Here is a 15,894-nt window from a genome sequence, read left to right as displayed (position 1 = left end):
AAGACGGTCACTTTAAGACTCCCTCGCTGTTAGTGTAGGAGGGTTGTATTTTTTTCTTCGTGGCCCAACCCGCATTTGTCAATTCTATCCTATGACTTTCACTACGAAGAGAGGTGGCAAAAGGTATAGAGACCGCACATTAATACATAAAAGGGAAACCAAGAATAAGCTACACCCATTATGTGACTGTTTTCTTTTATTTAAATCATTTATCTAAGGACCAGTTCTTTCTCATCGGGAGGAATTGCTAAGGAGGCTCTGTCTGCAAAGGGCGCATCGAGCGATACAGTGCAGCGTTCAACAAATGAGTCAAACTTTATCAAGATCGATATGTTTAACTTCTCTCAGTAAACGGAACGGAACAACAGTAAGACATATTCGACTTTACGAGCGCACGTGAAAAGCAACACAAAGTCCACAGTCTTTACATTGGTCTGCTGAAACGGGTTTTAGGCGTGCCAAAATCGCAGAATACTGGCAATGGGGCATCCTCCGCTGGAGTTCAGCGATTGCTATCGGGACAGTCCTGATTTTAGGGAAAGACTGAAATCTTACGAACTGGAACTGGATAGAACGAGCAAGTTTTTAAAAGATGTGATCAAAGACGGTAATAATGTGATCAGCACGATTAAAGGTAAGAGCAATTTTCATACTGTTAGTGGAAATCCTCGAGAAGACGGTGTTATGGCAGGTCTTACTGCACGCAGAGAGCTGGTGCCACAGAATAGCAGATTTCAAAGTTCCGTGTAGTACAGTCACACTTAACGTTTTAAATGAACATTTTCATATGTTTCATGAACATTTGTTGAGTGAGGTCGTGTTTGAGTTCTTCTTCCTCTTGACTGTGCCGCTCAGTATTGATTGTATGCAACAGTACAATAATCAGATTAGACACTGAATGGGCCAGATTTCACAAAATACTGGCAGATGGGCGGCAGCTATTGTTGACTGATAACTCTCTGGGATGCTGGCAAACGACTGTGGAAACTGAGAAGGAGACATTCAGATAGCCTTAGGGGGACTTCAGCGTTACTTCTTTTAAATTTGTTAACTGAAGAATGGTATTTAGAGATGTGTTTTCTTGCATAATGAGAAGCATCATGTTGAACAGCATTATGACACCAGATAATTATTACCTACTGTCATTAAATCATCTTAAATTCAGTTCACTGCCTTCTAGTTAGATCTGTTTTCTAGTCCCGCCTGACACTGCAGACGGCCTCTATGTGAGAAGTCTGATCAGACAAAGTTTTACAGAGTCAGCATTTGAAAGTGCTTCGTGTCACAATAAACCACCGACTTTCAGTGAAGGGGAAACATTCCCTAGGCATACTTCCAAACTGTCACCATGTGGAATTACAGAAAGAGCAGATGTGATGTCGCCGGCACCTCTCTCTCTCGTTTCACTATGTAGTAAACTTTGAGTAAGCTATATGTAGTAAACTTTGATGACACCGCGCCCAAATAAAACGCAACGTCTCACAAATATATTTAGCAAGTGTTTGTTCAGTATATTAACCTGAATGAGATAAACGTTGAATTAAGACCGTGTGGACGACTGTATGCTGGTATACCCACAATTTAGAGAGAAATATGACCGCTGGTACTGTTTGTATCGCTGTAATCTCCACATTTTATGGTGACGGTGGGTTTTATTTTTCTTTTCGAACTTCATCTGCTCTAAATTTATCCTGTAGCTTGAATCACTATCCTGTATTCCAGTGAGTGCTTACAAGAACCTGTACGTATGTTACATTAGGCTGCCAGCGATTGCAGGCTACTGACATTTTGTTAGTTCCATTGGACCAGGGCATTTGTTAAGTGAATACATGTCTGTCTAAGGCAGCTCTTCGTTGATGAAGAAAGGTCTAAAGTCCACGCTGTATCATTACGCTTAGCTGCAGTTCTCTGTCTCCTGAACGGCCGTGGAAACTGTAGGTTACTTTAAAGGAACACGGTGAGTGAGTTATTCGTGTCTCTGACCATGTGTCTTAGAGGTGCAATGCAGCATGGAAACGAAAACAGAGATAGAAATAATAACGGTTTAAACAGCGTGACATTTTTTGACTGAGGAACAATAAGGATTAACCTAAAGAATTCCCGACCACACCTGACAAAATCCAAAATTTAGGACTTTATGCCAGGAACTCACTGATACATCAAATAGCTCACTTTTACAAATACATGAAGTGTACCTGAGTGACTTGGTTAGAGTGTGACATTACTGCTTAATGCTAGGTAAACTTTAAACAGAGTTGGGGCAGGATCTGGTCACATGATGTATGACACAGTATCTATATGTTAGTATCTTAATACAAACAAAGTGACGTAAATTACGTAATCTGCGAGTTCTATCAAGCAAAATCTTTCCTTAAGAAAAGATTGGCTTCTGACTGTTGCTTTTGTGGGAATTCAGATGGAAATAATAATAATAATAATATTATTATTATTATTATTATTATTATTATTATTATTATTATTATTAAGTACTTTATTTGTCCACACAATGGGGAAATTTGACCTCTGCGTTTGACCCATCCAAGGTAGTGATGAAGAACACCCGGAGCAGTGGGCAGCCGCAGTGCGGTGCCTGGGGAGCGGTTGGGGGTTAAGGGGCTTTGCTCAAGGGCACCTCAGCCGTGCATATCGCAGGAGGGGAAAGCGCTGTTCATTCACCACCCCCACCTGCATTGTCCTGTGGTTCTGGGGCTCGAACCGGCAACCTTTTGGTACCAATCTCACCACTCTAACCTTTAGGCCTAATTTCTCACACTTGTTTTGGAATTGTCCTGTCCTGTGCAGTGAAAGTGTGGTCAGACACTCGAGACTTGATTCAAACACACGGCATCGATGTTTTCTCCTTTCGTTTTAGGGATGTTTTCTTTGGGGTTTCCCAGTTTTTTATTTGACAAATACTATATCCACAAGTAAAAATTTAGTGGATGTAAACTATTCTCTCTGGTGTTCAGAAGTGAACTGAATGAGTAGGCTATATGGATGCTACAAATTTCTTCATAAACTCCAAAGCTGTGAAGACCATATTATTCTACTCAGCTTTTGAGAACCAAAACTGAACTTGGAGTTTCGATTTGGACTTCAACTTGAAAACCTTTTTTTCCCCTCTGATTGATGCACCATTGTGTGGTTGGTTAAATGTATTTTGGTTAATGTCTTTGCTGTTCAATTTGTTGTTCAAAGTTGTTCAATACAAAAGAAAAGGAAGGAAAAAACGGCTATTTATCGGTTTCTTTCCATCAAACTGAGACACAGGCTATGAGCCACTCATGAGCAGAAGTGTGGATTTCCGCTCTCTAACTACTCACAGGATGTTGTTGACTTGTGATATGTTTTGTAATGACGAGTTTCCGCAACTCAAAGGGGATTTGATATCTTTAACATTTTTATGTCTCTCTTGCCAACAGTATTTTAAACTGAAATTAACTGACATGACAGTTAATAAGTAATCAAAAATTAAGTGGCCTCAGTTAAACTTGTTCATGGATTAAACTATGTCTTTTATACTTTTGTTTTTGTAAATTCTTTACCTTGATTTTCTGGTCAGTTTTAGCTTTTGTAGGGATGTTGAATATCGTTGATGTTGACTTAGTGATGTTGAACTCTGGTGCCCTAAATATTCACATTGAACACGTTGCTCAGTTTTGTTCAAAAGTGAAATGATATTTCTTTTTCCGACAGAATGTCACAGATTTTTCACTGTAGAGATTGTGTGGTGTTTCATTTGCATACTTTCGTCTTGATTAAAGATAAGACGACACAAGGGCTGAGGAATTGTGATTTTTGTACAGAAAATGACAGAATAGTCATCACGAACATAACTTTCTGTGCAATGTTGCGTCAGTAATTGTTGGGACATTTCAGAATTTGTCCATCTAATGTTGATTCAGTAATATTCACCCTCTTTGCCCTGCAGTGGTAATTCCAGGCCTAGTCACAGTCTTGGATTGTTTTTGTTAGAGAACAGAGTTGTCATTGTTAAATTCTCTCTGTCTGGGCAGGTGTCTCACCTTTTGCACAAACAGAGATTTTGTGAACAGGAATACTGATCTACTCATTTCATCTGTCAGGTTAACTACCATCTATAAACTCAGACGATCAAAGGGGAAGTGAGATCTGATCTCAAGTGTTCAATCGAGACACAGATTCTAAAGCCAGGTGTAAACGGACGTACTTAGAGCTGTCCACTTGTGATCAGATCACCAAAATCGAATCTTAATGCAAGGTGTAAACAGGGCCATAATGTTACTGTCACAGTTGTTTGAGGAGACTGCATGCATGCGCCAGTCAGTGTCAGTTTATTTAAACAGAACGTGGAACAAAAGACTTCACAGAACTTACAAAATTGCATATTCTGGCTTCCAAACAGGCAGACAGATAAACCAACACAGCATAAGACAAGGTAATTACACACCAAGAAATGAGGGCTAAACTGGGAGTATTTATACACAACAGAACAGGACCTAGGGCAGTAGGGTGATGCAGTGGGTAGCGCTGTCGCCTCACAGCAAGAAGGTCCTGGGTTTGATTCCCGAACAGGCAACCAGGGTGTGGAGGCACATTCTCCGCGTGTCTGCGTGGGTCCCCTCTGAGCTCTGATTTCCTCCCACAGTCCAAAGACATGCAGGTCAGGTGATTGGAGATGCTGAATTGCCCCTAGGTGTGAATGTGTTTGTGTGTCTGCGCTGCAATGGACTGGCGACCTGTCCAGGGTGTTTCCCTGCCTTTTGCCCAATGAGCGCTGGAATAGGCTCCAGCACCCCTCATGACCCTCACTGGGATAAGAGGCTTAGAAAATGAATGAAAAAAAAGAACCGGGCCTATTTAACTGAAAACAGGCGGAACTAATGATTGGACCGACAAGTACCCCTTTTCCACCAACAGGGAACGGGTTCTTGAACCAGTTCCGTTCAGGATTCTTTGAACCTTGGCACCATCTAGCGAACCAGCCCACGTTTCCACCAGTTTTGAGCGGAACCGTTGTAATCAAGGATGTGTCATCACGGACAATGGAAGTAAACAGTAGTAGCAAGATGGCGGATTGCACTGATTACCTGAGAGCTTTTTGACACACCCACTGATGTCATCACAGTTCTCACTGGAAACTGATATCTTTTGGCTCCAGCTGGGAACTAGCTTTTCAGGTTCCGAATCAATTTATTTTTGGTTGAAATGCTCTGAACGATTGAAAATTTGGTGCACAAACCAAAACGGAACCCTTTCCTTGTTGGTGGGAAAGGGGTAAAGGTGAACTAAGGAAACCAGGGAGTGGCAGAAACCTTAACCAAAACGAACCACTAGAGGGGGAAAGAGAGGACCAGGGCGTGACAGTTACCCTGGTTTTTTTGTTTTTTTTTTCATTTCTCACTGCAGGAAAACATATCTCCATGCTTAGCACGTGGTGTGCAATTGCTTTCAGAGGATGATTAGAACAGCTTTAATGATGGTGTTGACTGTTTTAAATAACAACAAAATACATGGCACCATCACTCATAACATGAATAATGTGTTATATTAGAATATAAGAATCCACATAAATCAATAAAACAGATCCAGTCTCTAATCTGATTTGTTTTTCTTATGTAGGAGTTGCAATACACTGACCTGATTAAAGGCTGAATGAACTGGAAGTTAAGGCGGACCATTGTCAATTTGCAGTTGTCATCTCTTGTCTTTTCTGCTAAAATGGCATGCTTGAGCAACTGTCAACTGTTCAAGTTTAGTTTTCCTAGACTAATTTTCTAGAAGAACTTTATATAACTGTTGTCAAGTTAAATTTTTCTTGGAGTCATTTTCTTGAAGAAGAACTGTTTAGATTTACAGTATTTTACTCATTGTCGTGGAGCAGTAAAGAAAACGACCTGAGCTGGGTCAGGGTTACTGTGTGTGTGTGTGTGTGTGTGTGTGTAAGTATTGTGTGTGTTTAATACTGACCCAGTGCTTGTGCAGGCATCACGACTTTGTTTATAGTTTTGTTTCCTCCAGTATATCACGGATATGGGTACTGTCAAAAATGAGTGTCTCTCATTTCTCTGTTTACTTCCTTCTCTTTATTACTGGAAAGTCATGTTTGTCTTGCTCTCTCTCTCTATCTCTCTCTCTCTTTCTCTCTCTCACTCACTCTCTCACTCACACTCACACACACACACACACGCACACGCACATACACACGCACACGCACGCACGCACGCACAAACTCACTCTCTCACTCACTCACACACATACACACACTGTCAGTGAACAGTTGTGCTATAGACAAATACTACAGTTTGTTTTTGTCTTTTGTCAGTCCCACTTTCCATATATGGTTTCTTAGACTTTTATGGACTTATATGGATTTGCTGGCAGTAAAACTGATTTTGCTGTTAAAGCGTTGACATTTCCAGAGCTGTGAACCAGCAGTCACTACTACTTTGATCAAAATCTGATTCCTTCAAAGACCTTTAGGGTCCAGATATGCACTCCTCTAATTTAATTTTAATGTAAGATTAAATATTTAGTTTTTCACTGTCTAGGACTGCACAGTGGAAACCATCTGAAGTCCCACAGTTGAGTGTTCAAAATTCAGCATCTGCTTCATTAAGAACAAACAGATAGAAAATTGTTATATATATGAACAGTAGATAACTAACTCGCAAGTCTGGGTAGCCAGCTAGCTAATTTCGTTAGCTCATTGCTGGACGATTTTTTTAAAAACTTTTTTTTCCTAATTACTTACGAATAAATAAATTGAAATCGGTACTGAACATTGAGGTACTGAATTTTTGACAAGTCAGTATTTTCTAATATGAATACCAGTTTTTAAAACATCCTCGATGTGGAAAAATCAGGTTGATTGATTGATTGATTGATTGTTTTAATGTCACAGTACTGTTTTGAGATGCGTGGGTCGGCAGTGTCCTTACATAAACAGACATTTGTGTCACTGCAGCGTGTCGTAGACGACCAAATAACCAAGGAAATAACCAATATGAAGCATGCATGCATTTCTAGTACTGGCCAGTAGTGGACAAATTGCAAACAGAATTTCCATTTAGTTCCACAGTCCGTAGTTAGGAACAAAATAGCTTTTTACTGTAGCCCATAAACCGATATTCACGAAGTGGTGTAATCTCACAGTGAAGCACTCTGTCTGCTGGACTGTGAAAAAATACTTGTGTTTTGCTTATTGACTAAACCATTTTTATGTGTTGAGAAGAGTTTTTGTACTGAATTGTTCAGTGTCGTTTAACTGAGATGAGGGTTATAGGAGTGTGGCTGGGCAGGGGAAAAGTTCTTGGCAAGATCCATGTTACAACGTTGATTTTTCTCCATAGGAAAGTCATTTTTACACAGAATCGTATTTAGAAAAGAGAGTTAACTATATGCTGCCATATCAAAGTTTGCTAATTTTGGAGAATTAGCTGTAGACTGACCTATAGATTAAACCAGAAACAAACACCTGCTTACACAGTATAAAAAATATAAAATTTATAAATCACAATGGTGTGAATTTTTGGCTCTGTTGGCCAGGCCAATATCAGATTCATTTAACTGACGTATGCTAACGTTCCTCCCTGTTTTTGGGTTTTAAAAGCATACTCCCTGGCTGTAAAGAAGTTCTCTCAGACACTTCAAGCCTTCCAGTTCAACTTCATTGGCGATTCACTCACCGATGATGAGATGAACATTGGTAAGTCATCAGTATCCTTTCTAATTGGTCATATGCACACCACATCTGTACTTGATTGGCTGCATGGCTCTCAGAGACTCCATTAAGTTGTGTTTCATGTCATGGTTGTGTTTGGATGGAAGTTTGTTTGTATAATTTGTGTGTATGTGTGTATGCGTGTGTGTGTGTGCGTGTGTTTATACTTCTGTGTGTGTGTGTGTGTGTGTGTGTGCTTTTCTGTTTTTCAGCCGAGTCATTCCGTGAGTTCGCTGTGCTGCTACAGGACGTTGAAGATGACAGAATGATGTTGGTTAGTTATCTTAATGTCCAGAGGGAAAGGGTGATGTGTCACACACTCCAGCATGTTAAAGAACAACTCACCCCTCAGTCAGTTAGTCAGAAAGTCACCACAGCAGACAACAACAACAACAACAATAATAATAATAATAATAATAATGCCTTTATTGGTATAGCACCAAAATGCAGTGCATTGCAAAACATAAAAATGAATAGAATCTGACAAACATTAAGCAGAGTACCACTGGAGAAGAAAAAGAGAAAAAAAAAAACAGAATTTCTGTGTTATTCTCTAGAACTTTCCTCAGTCCTGCAACCAAACTGGTAGCCATAAATTACAAAGTTAGTAAGTGCACAAATGCGGCATAAAAATGACATCAGGAAGTCATGTGTGACTGGAGACACCAGAACCTGTACAACTAGACAGACTGAATTCACCTGCCATGTTTCCTGCTCTGTGAACGTCATTACAGACTCATTCATCGGACAGAGCAATCGACGATGCTGCACACACCCCAAAAGCCTTTAACACTTAAGACAGTGTAGTAATGTTTCCAGTGAAATAAGCCGCTGACTCACAGGCAGAGCTGGCTTAAGCTCAGTTTTGTTTTTTTGGCAGCCATGTTAGAATCTATAGATTATTCTGTGACAGCACAAAAGTTCCTTGTGTTATAGTCCCAACACCACACACTGCCAGTGACCCTTTAGCTCTTAATATAATCTTCATTAACTACTTCAGTGATTGTACTGTTTAATTCTTCACTTTGGTGTAAACATATGGCAATTTCCTGCCCCCAAAACACCTGTAGTGACATTTGACCCTTTTGAAATTCAGCCCTGATAAAAACTCTGGAGTGAATTTAATGCAAGATATTATTTTCTGTTTATTTTAAATAATGGGCACTAACTATTTTTGACATTTGAGAGCTATTGTAATTTTATGTTTCACTGAACAAGTATGATAAGAAAAATTACTGGCAGAATAGGTACAAAACCTGTTTTCCTCTCTTCAGGCCTAAAGTAACCCTCCAGACAGGGCTGCTCAGGGTGTTGAAACACGTAGACTGTGATTGTATTGAAACCAGTGCAAAAACAGTCTGATACATTGATAACAGGGTGAACAGTCTGACAGATTGATAACAGGGTGCCAACCTTGATCAAAATAAGTATTGACAAGGCTCTACCCATTCTCTTCACTATGTGTTTTCCCTGTCGGGACACTGCGCTGGAATGAACAGCTTCACTATGTGTTTTCCCTGTCGGGACACTGCGCTGGAATGAACAGCTTCACTATGTGTTTTCCCTGTCGGGACACTGCACTGGAATCAACAGCTTCACTATGTGTTTTCCCTGTCGGGACACTGCACTGGAATGAACAAGAAAAAATGACAGTTTTTATGAGCAGTTCGCAAGGCATCTATTTGACTTTGTTTAGAATTTCTTAAAAATGCTCATTGCTGTTAGAATTTTAGGAACTAGAGCAAAAGTTGAATACACAAGGTAATAGTATTAGGATATGAGTCATTCAGATGCGTCTCCCCCTCCCCCCCCCTCTCTCTCTTTGTCTCTCTCTCACACGCAGGTGCAAAATGCCTGTGATCTACTCATCAAACCCTTGGAGAAATTCCGGAAGGACCAGATTGGAGTTACTAAAGTGAGTGACAGAAGTTTACCTCACAAGGCAGAGAGGGAGAGTAGGAGAAACAAGATACCATTACACTCTGCTAAAGTCATACACACATATATACATCCCCACACAAATATGTAGCCTGATATCTGCATGGATTTTTAATCTAAATATAATCCATCCATATATGTACACACACACACACACACACACACACACACACAGGAATAAGAATGCATACAGTTATGCATTAAGACAGACCGGCATGATCTGCACATGGTATTTACAGACACACATGTTCACACTGCTCCTGAGTGATTAGGATGTGTTAAATACAGAGGATTAAGAGTACCAGAATACAGGAATACATTAAGAGTACCAGAATACAGGAATACATTAAGAATACAAGAATTTCCCTACAGGGGTCAGTAAAGGGTAGTGTAACTTTAACTGAACTGAACTTAAACTTAAACTTTAATTTAACTTTAACTTAACTTCAACTTGAACTTCATTTTAACCTAACCTTAACTTAATTTCAACTTTAACTTAACTTTATGTTAATTTTGACTTAACATTACGTTTACGTTACGTTAAGTTTAACGGTGGCTTAACACACCGGCCGTTTATGTTACTGCGCTCCCTCTTTATTTTCTCTTTCTTGACTCTTTTCTTTCCTTGTGAGATTCAGCTAAGGAGTGTCACAATGCCAAACACACACACACACACTTAAACCCATCTGTATACACACTGTAAAGACTATTCACGTGTATACCTACACACGTGTACCTACACAAACACTCACATGCACAGAAAAAAGTAGCTATTGATAAGAACCCTGACATTTGTTATGTAACATGTATGCACATCATATTAATTACTGTATCCAGTTTCATGTACCTTATATATCCAAATGATCTGCCCATGGTGACAGATCCTCATTTGGAATAAGGAAGTAAATGGTGTTCCCGTGTGTGTTAAGCCTGTGATAGTGTTGCATCGATGAATCAACACTAAAACATTCAGAACATTGCAGGCTTCATTAAAGTATCTGAAGTAAGACAGTATTAATAAATACTTCATAGTTGTGATACTGTGATAAAGATGGTCTTCTCTGCTGGAACAGATTCTGCTGAAAAAGGCTTTATTTACACAACCAGATACTTTCGATGAAAATAATACACTGAGATGAGATGAAAATGAAACAGGGCCTGGGAACAACACAGAACAGTACCTGAGAGGGAGTTCAGACCAGTGGCTGGTATATAAAATATATAATATAAATATAAATATATTATATAAATATATAATATAAAATGGGTTTACAGATACCAGTGTTTCTTAGAGAATTCTCATCTGGATTTAGACAAATACTTGTCAGAAAAGACAGAACCTGTTTTTAGGGAAATCTTCCCAGCCTTCGTGTCATTTTCATCGTTACCGACACAGGTAATGTATGTAGGCAATGCATTTGTTTCCAGGGCACAGGCACTGTGAAAGGATGCTTAGTTTTTGGACAGTGTCAAACTATCTGCTTTGCTGTACAGACTTAAAGGAACTGTCCATGAGTAATGGGTGCATCTGTGAGAGAGAGACTGAGTTTGAATACAAAGACAAGAAAGAGACAAAGGAAAGGAGGGGGGAGAGAGAGACAGAGTGCAAGAGAGAGAAATCATGACAGACAGTTGGAAAAACAACACGTGGAAAAATGTCCGATTGCCAACTGCTGTGGTCCAGACACATACACACACACACACACACATACACACACATCATTATTTGAAATGCGTGTTTGCATGTGCATGTATAAAAGATGTCTGTGCATGCGTGTGCTTGTGTAAGTTTGTGAGTGTATGTGCCTCTGTTTGCGTGTGTGTGTGAGTGTGTGCGTGTGCATGTGTATGTGTGTGTGTGTGTATGTGCGTGTGCGTGTGTCCTTTCAGCACTTCACAGCACATAGGAACTGCTTTTCATCCTTCATTAACTAGTGATAAAATGCTCACGGTTCTAGAATCTTCACTCATATTTATTAAGTGGTGTAAAAGAAATTCCAGATTTTTTTCTTCCAATTTTTCTAGAACCTTCTCTCTTTTCTGAAGCAAGTGACTACCTGCAGCTTTCTGTCACTGTGAAGTCTCAGTAAAAACCTGTTTGTTTTGTGGTTTGTGTGTTCTAGGAGAGGAGAAAGAAATTTGAAAAAGAGAGTGAGAAGTACTATTCCCAGCTGGAGAAACATATGAGTCTTTCATCCAAGAAAAAGGAAACCCAACTCCAAGAGGTTAGCAGGAAGAGACCTGGTTCTTCCATAATTATTCCCAGAAACTGTAGGATCATATAAAACATACCTGATTCAGAGCAGAGTAAAACCACACCTGATTCATGACCATTAAACTGAATGGATTTTACTTAGTTTGCCCAAATCCTGCAGTACCAGGCTGCAGGCTCTTTGATTCATTTAAGACTACTCTGATTTAAGTTATAACTGGAATTAACAACACTGTGACAACTTTCAGCTTGGCAGAGAGTACCAAATTTCTGAATATGGTTAAAGTAAATTTCAGTCCAATTAAGTCTGTGACAAACTCCTTTCCTTCTCTGTCAAAACCTTCACAATAATTCTTTTGAGGGTCAAAGACAGATTTCCCTCTGTGACATGTTTACGGCCCGTAGACAAAGTTACTTTGATGAATAGGAATATTTTACATTCAGAATGCAGCTTGGTATAGCATTGGTTTTCATCCTGTATGTTTAATTCCACACTGATCCAGTTCTCTTGACAAATGTATGTTTACATTGCTCACGACATGAGCTGCTGGTACAACAGTGAGTGCTGCAGTTGATTGGCAGGTCTCTTACCTCAGTTTTAGAAAGGCGAAGTATTGTCCCCTATTCTTCTTTACATGTTACTGAAAAGGAAAGGTGAAAATACACAAATAAAAGAGTAAATATTAATAAATGCCAAACTTCTGACTTTTCCTCTATTTCCAAGTTTATTTACTGATGTATTATACAGTGAAATATTTATTCTTTTATTTATTTCACTCAGAGTCCTCTCGAGTTGAACATACAAAGAACTCTATTAATGGTGCCCAGAACATTTTTGGAAAACTTGGTCGCTCTGAATTTGTAGTGCAGTGAATTTCTGCTCTGTGACCTGACATGGGGTTTGTGAATGATGACTTTGTTAGCACCATCAAAAACTTAATCAAACTGCGATGCAAAAATCATACTCTGTAGCTTTTTGTGTGACATTAGAGATATATTGTGTTATTGTTCTGAGGGCAGTGGAGACTAAGGTCTGTCTGGCCCTCCGTTGTGGTTTTTTTTTTTTGTTTTTCTCTGTGATATTTCACTGTGTCTGTCCATAACACCAGACAAAAGTGATATCTCTTTCACTGTGTCTGTCAATAACACCACCTGTTAAACATTAGAAACGTCACAGATGCATTACTGGACCTGTTGGCCTGAGTGAGACTTCCTGCTCTGTCTTTCCCTATCTAGGCGGATGAACTGCTGGAGAAAGAAAGGCAGAACTTCTACGAGTCATCCATTGACTATGTTTACCAAATCCAACAGGTGGAGGATAGAAAGAAATTTGACATTGTTGAGCCTGTAAGTGTCTGTCAGTAACACATCCAATTACAATTACAGTTACATCCAATTACAATTACAGTTACATCCAATTACAAACCCATTCAGTCTCCTGTACACGTATTTACATCAAACCTTTTAGCACAGGTCTCACTGGCTTGGTGGGTGTGTGATAGGAACTGAATAATTTTAATTACAAAACAACACACACCTTGTGAGAGACTTTTCTCTCTCTCACACATACCCCTTTTCCACTGCCATGGTGCCTAATCGGGCCATGCTTTTCCACTGACACAATACTGGTGCCGGCGCTGAAAAGCTGGCACCGGCACGGCACCACAGAATTGCTGGTCCTACATCAGAGTCTAAGCAAATAAAAACCATGCGAAAACCATTCAGTTCAGCATTTGATGTGTTTGACGTTACTCCCGCCTCTCTGGAGAACAACAAAAGTCTGACAAAGATAGTGGTGGGCTAAAGGCTATATCTAGCATGAAAATATGTATACGATTAAAAGATGTATGGCAATAATTTGTGTCAACATCAACACGGGCTGTTGTTTACATGTTACATGAACATAGTCAGGCCCAGAGTGGTAGAAAAAACATTTTCTCTCTCGGCTCTGGCTGGTACAAATAGACCACTGCAGACCATCATTTGAACATTCATTTAAACTTTTGAGCAAGGGGACAGGCTTACTATTTTCATGAATTTCGCCCCCGGAGCGAAAAGTTTTAGGGCAAAATTCGTGAGGTGTTTCGCTGTGTGGAAGGCTAGCATAAAAGTAAAAAGCAAGCAGATGCGCTCTGTCTGACATTATTACTACCCAAACTTTCGCTACATAGCGTTCGGTTCCCAAACTTGTGGAAATGCAGGCCGGTTCTCAAAAGGCACCAAGGCAGCACTGGCTCCGCACCGGCACGGGAACCAGCACCGTCCTAGTGGAAAAGAGCTAACACATACGCGCGCGCACACACACACAAAATAGATTAAATTCTTCCAATCTCTGAGTGCAAACATAATTTCAAAAATTTTAATTGTAACAAAAACTACCAAAGCATAAACCCAAGACACTGTAGAATGGATAGAATTACACTAGTAATAAGTTGTATAGTGGTATGGTCTCATCATGCTCTGTTCCTATCGTTCCCCCTCTAGTGGTCAGTTTTGGATAAGATCTGTGTTTACTTAAGGGTTTCTTTGTTTAGCCTTATTAGTTCAATCATTGATCCCACCTGTCTTCATTTAGTTCAGCTTGTTAAGACTTGTATAAGTACTCCCTCTTTTCCCCTCATTCCTTGTCTGAAGATGTTTGGTGTTTACCCTGCGTCACCATTGGTTTGTAAGTTCTTGAACTCTTTTTTTTTTTGTTACGTTGTAAATAAAAAGAGCACCGACCTGCCCTTGCACCCAGCCTCTTTTACACAACATGACAGAATTCCAGACCTCGTCATGGATGCAGCAGGCCAGCACCAGTTTTACCATCTGCAAGAGACCTATGGTGGAGGTGCAGAGGTGCACTCAGAGGTGCAGGGTGTTCCTACTGCAGTGCTTTGCATATGCAGGGATCCGTGATGACAGCTGCAAGGCAACCCTCCTCATCACTCGTCTGGAGTGGACGATGGACCGGAAGGCAGGAGAAGGGGCCTCCTATGAGGAACTCACCTTCCAGTTCTGTGCGATCTTTGACCTCCTGCTAGAGGTGACAGGGGAAAAGTCAGGGGAACTAGGAGTGCTCTGTCACCAATTTGGTTTGGTGGAGTCGTCGTCCAGCTCTGGCAACGCCCTCTGCATGCTCAACACCCTCCAGCCCTGCAGCTCCACAACCAGACTCAGTTCCTGCCTCTGTCCGGCTGAGGGAGCCAATGACGACAGGGACGCCAGATCTAGATCCGAATGCAGCGGGGCTCCTGAAGGTCTTCCAGAAGGAAGCGTGGCTCTTGAAGACATCTGGGCCTCTCTGCTGCCCAGTGCCAGGGAAGTTCCGCTGCCCAGTGCCAGGGAAGTTCCGCTGCCCAGTGCTGTGGAGGACCTTCTGCCCAGCACCCCGGCCGATGTCACACCCATTTCTGAGTTCGCTCCAGTGCCCGTTCCCGAGTCTGTTCCAGTGCCCATACCCGAGTCTGTTCCAGTGCCGATACCCGAGTCTGTTCCAGTGCCCGTTCCCGAGTCTGTTCTCGAGTCTGTTCCAGTGCCCGTACCCGAGTCTGTTCCAGTGCCCGTACCCGAGTCTGTTCCTGAGTCTGTTCCAGTTCTGGTCGATCCCCCAGCTATAGATCCAGTCACCACGAGGACAGTGGTGCTGGATCCAGCCAATGCAGAGACTGTGCTGGTTCCCCCAGCTCAAGATCAAGATCCAGCTGTTGTGGAGGCTGTGCTTGATCCAATCACCATGGGAACAGGGGTGCAGCCACACTCTGCACCCAGAGGTTGTGCGTGCCCCTGGGTCTCTAGTCCCGGTTCCTGATCCTGTTCCTGTCGCCACAGAGGCTGTGCTCGCTTCAGTGTCTCCAGTTACTGGTTCCTAGTCCTGTTCTGATTCCTGGCCCTATTCGTAGCCCTGTTCCTGGTCTTGTTCTGGTTCCTGGTCTTGTTCTGGTTCCAGTTCCCGTTCCTTTTCTAGTTCCTAGTCCCGCTACAGTCACCTCAGAGGCCCCTCTCTCGGTTCCTGTTCCCACCCCAGTTGCCTGGGAGGCCCCTCACTTGGCTCCAGTTC

At 41.2% G+C, this 15,894-nt stretch overlaps 1 protein-coding gene across 1 annotated transcript in view; it reads left to right on the top strand.

The window, feature by feature from the left end:
• The first annotated feature begins 158 nt into the window (after positions 1-158).
• The window catches only part of ophn1 (oligophrenin 1), a 52,044-nt gene continuing 36,308 nt past the window's right edge, over positions 159-15,894 (top strand). Inside the window, exons 1-6 of the mRNA XM_030792409.1 lie at positions 159-634; positions 7,592-7,687; positions 7,915-7,976; positions 9,546-9,617; positions 11,764-11,865; positions 13,089-13,199. Coding sequence (XP_030648269.1) covers positions 481-634; positions 7,592-7,687; positions 7,915-7,976; positions 9,546-9,617; positions 11,764-11,865; positions 13,089-13,199 — 597 coding nt within the window. The 5' untranslated portion in view covers positions 159-480. The remainder of the gene's footprint in view (positions 635-7,591; positions 7,688-7,914; positions 7,977-9,545; positions 9,618-11,763; positions 11,866-13,088; positions 13,200-15,894) is intronic.

This window comes from Chanos chanos, chromosome 15 (genome assembly GCF_902362185.1).
Source record: "Chanos chanos chromosome 15, fChaCha1.1, whole genome shotgun sequence".
Lineage (NCBI taxonomy): Eukaryota > Metazoa > Chordata > Actinopteri > Gonorynchiformes > Chanidae > Chanos > Chanos chanos.
This window is presented reverse-complemented; position numbering and strand designations above follow the sequence as displayed.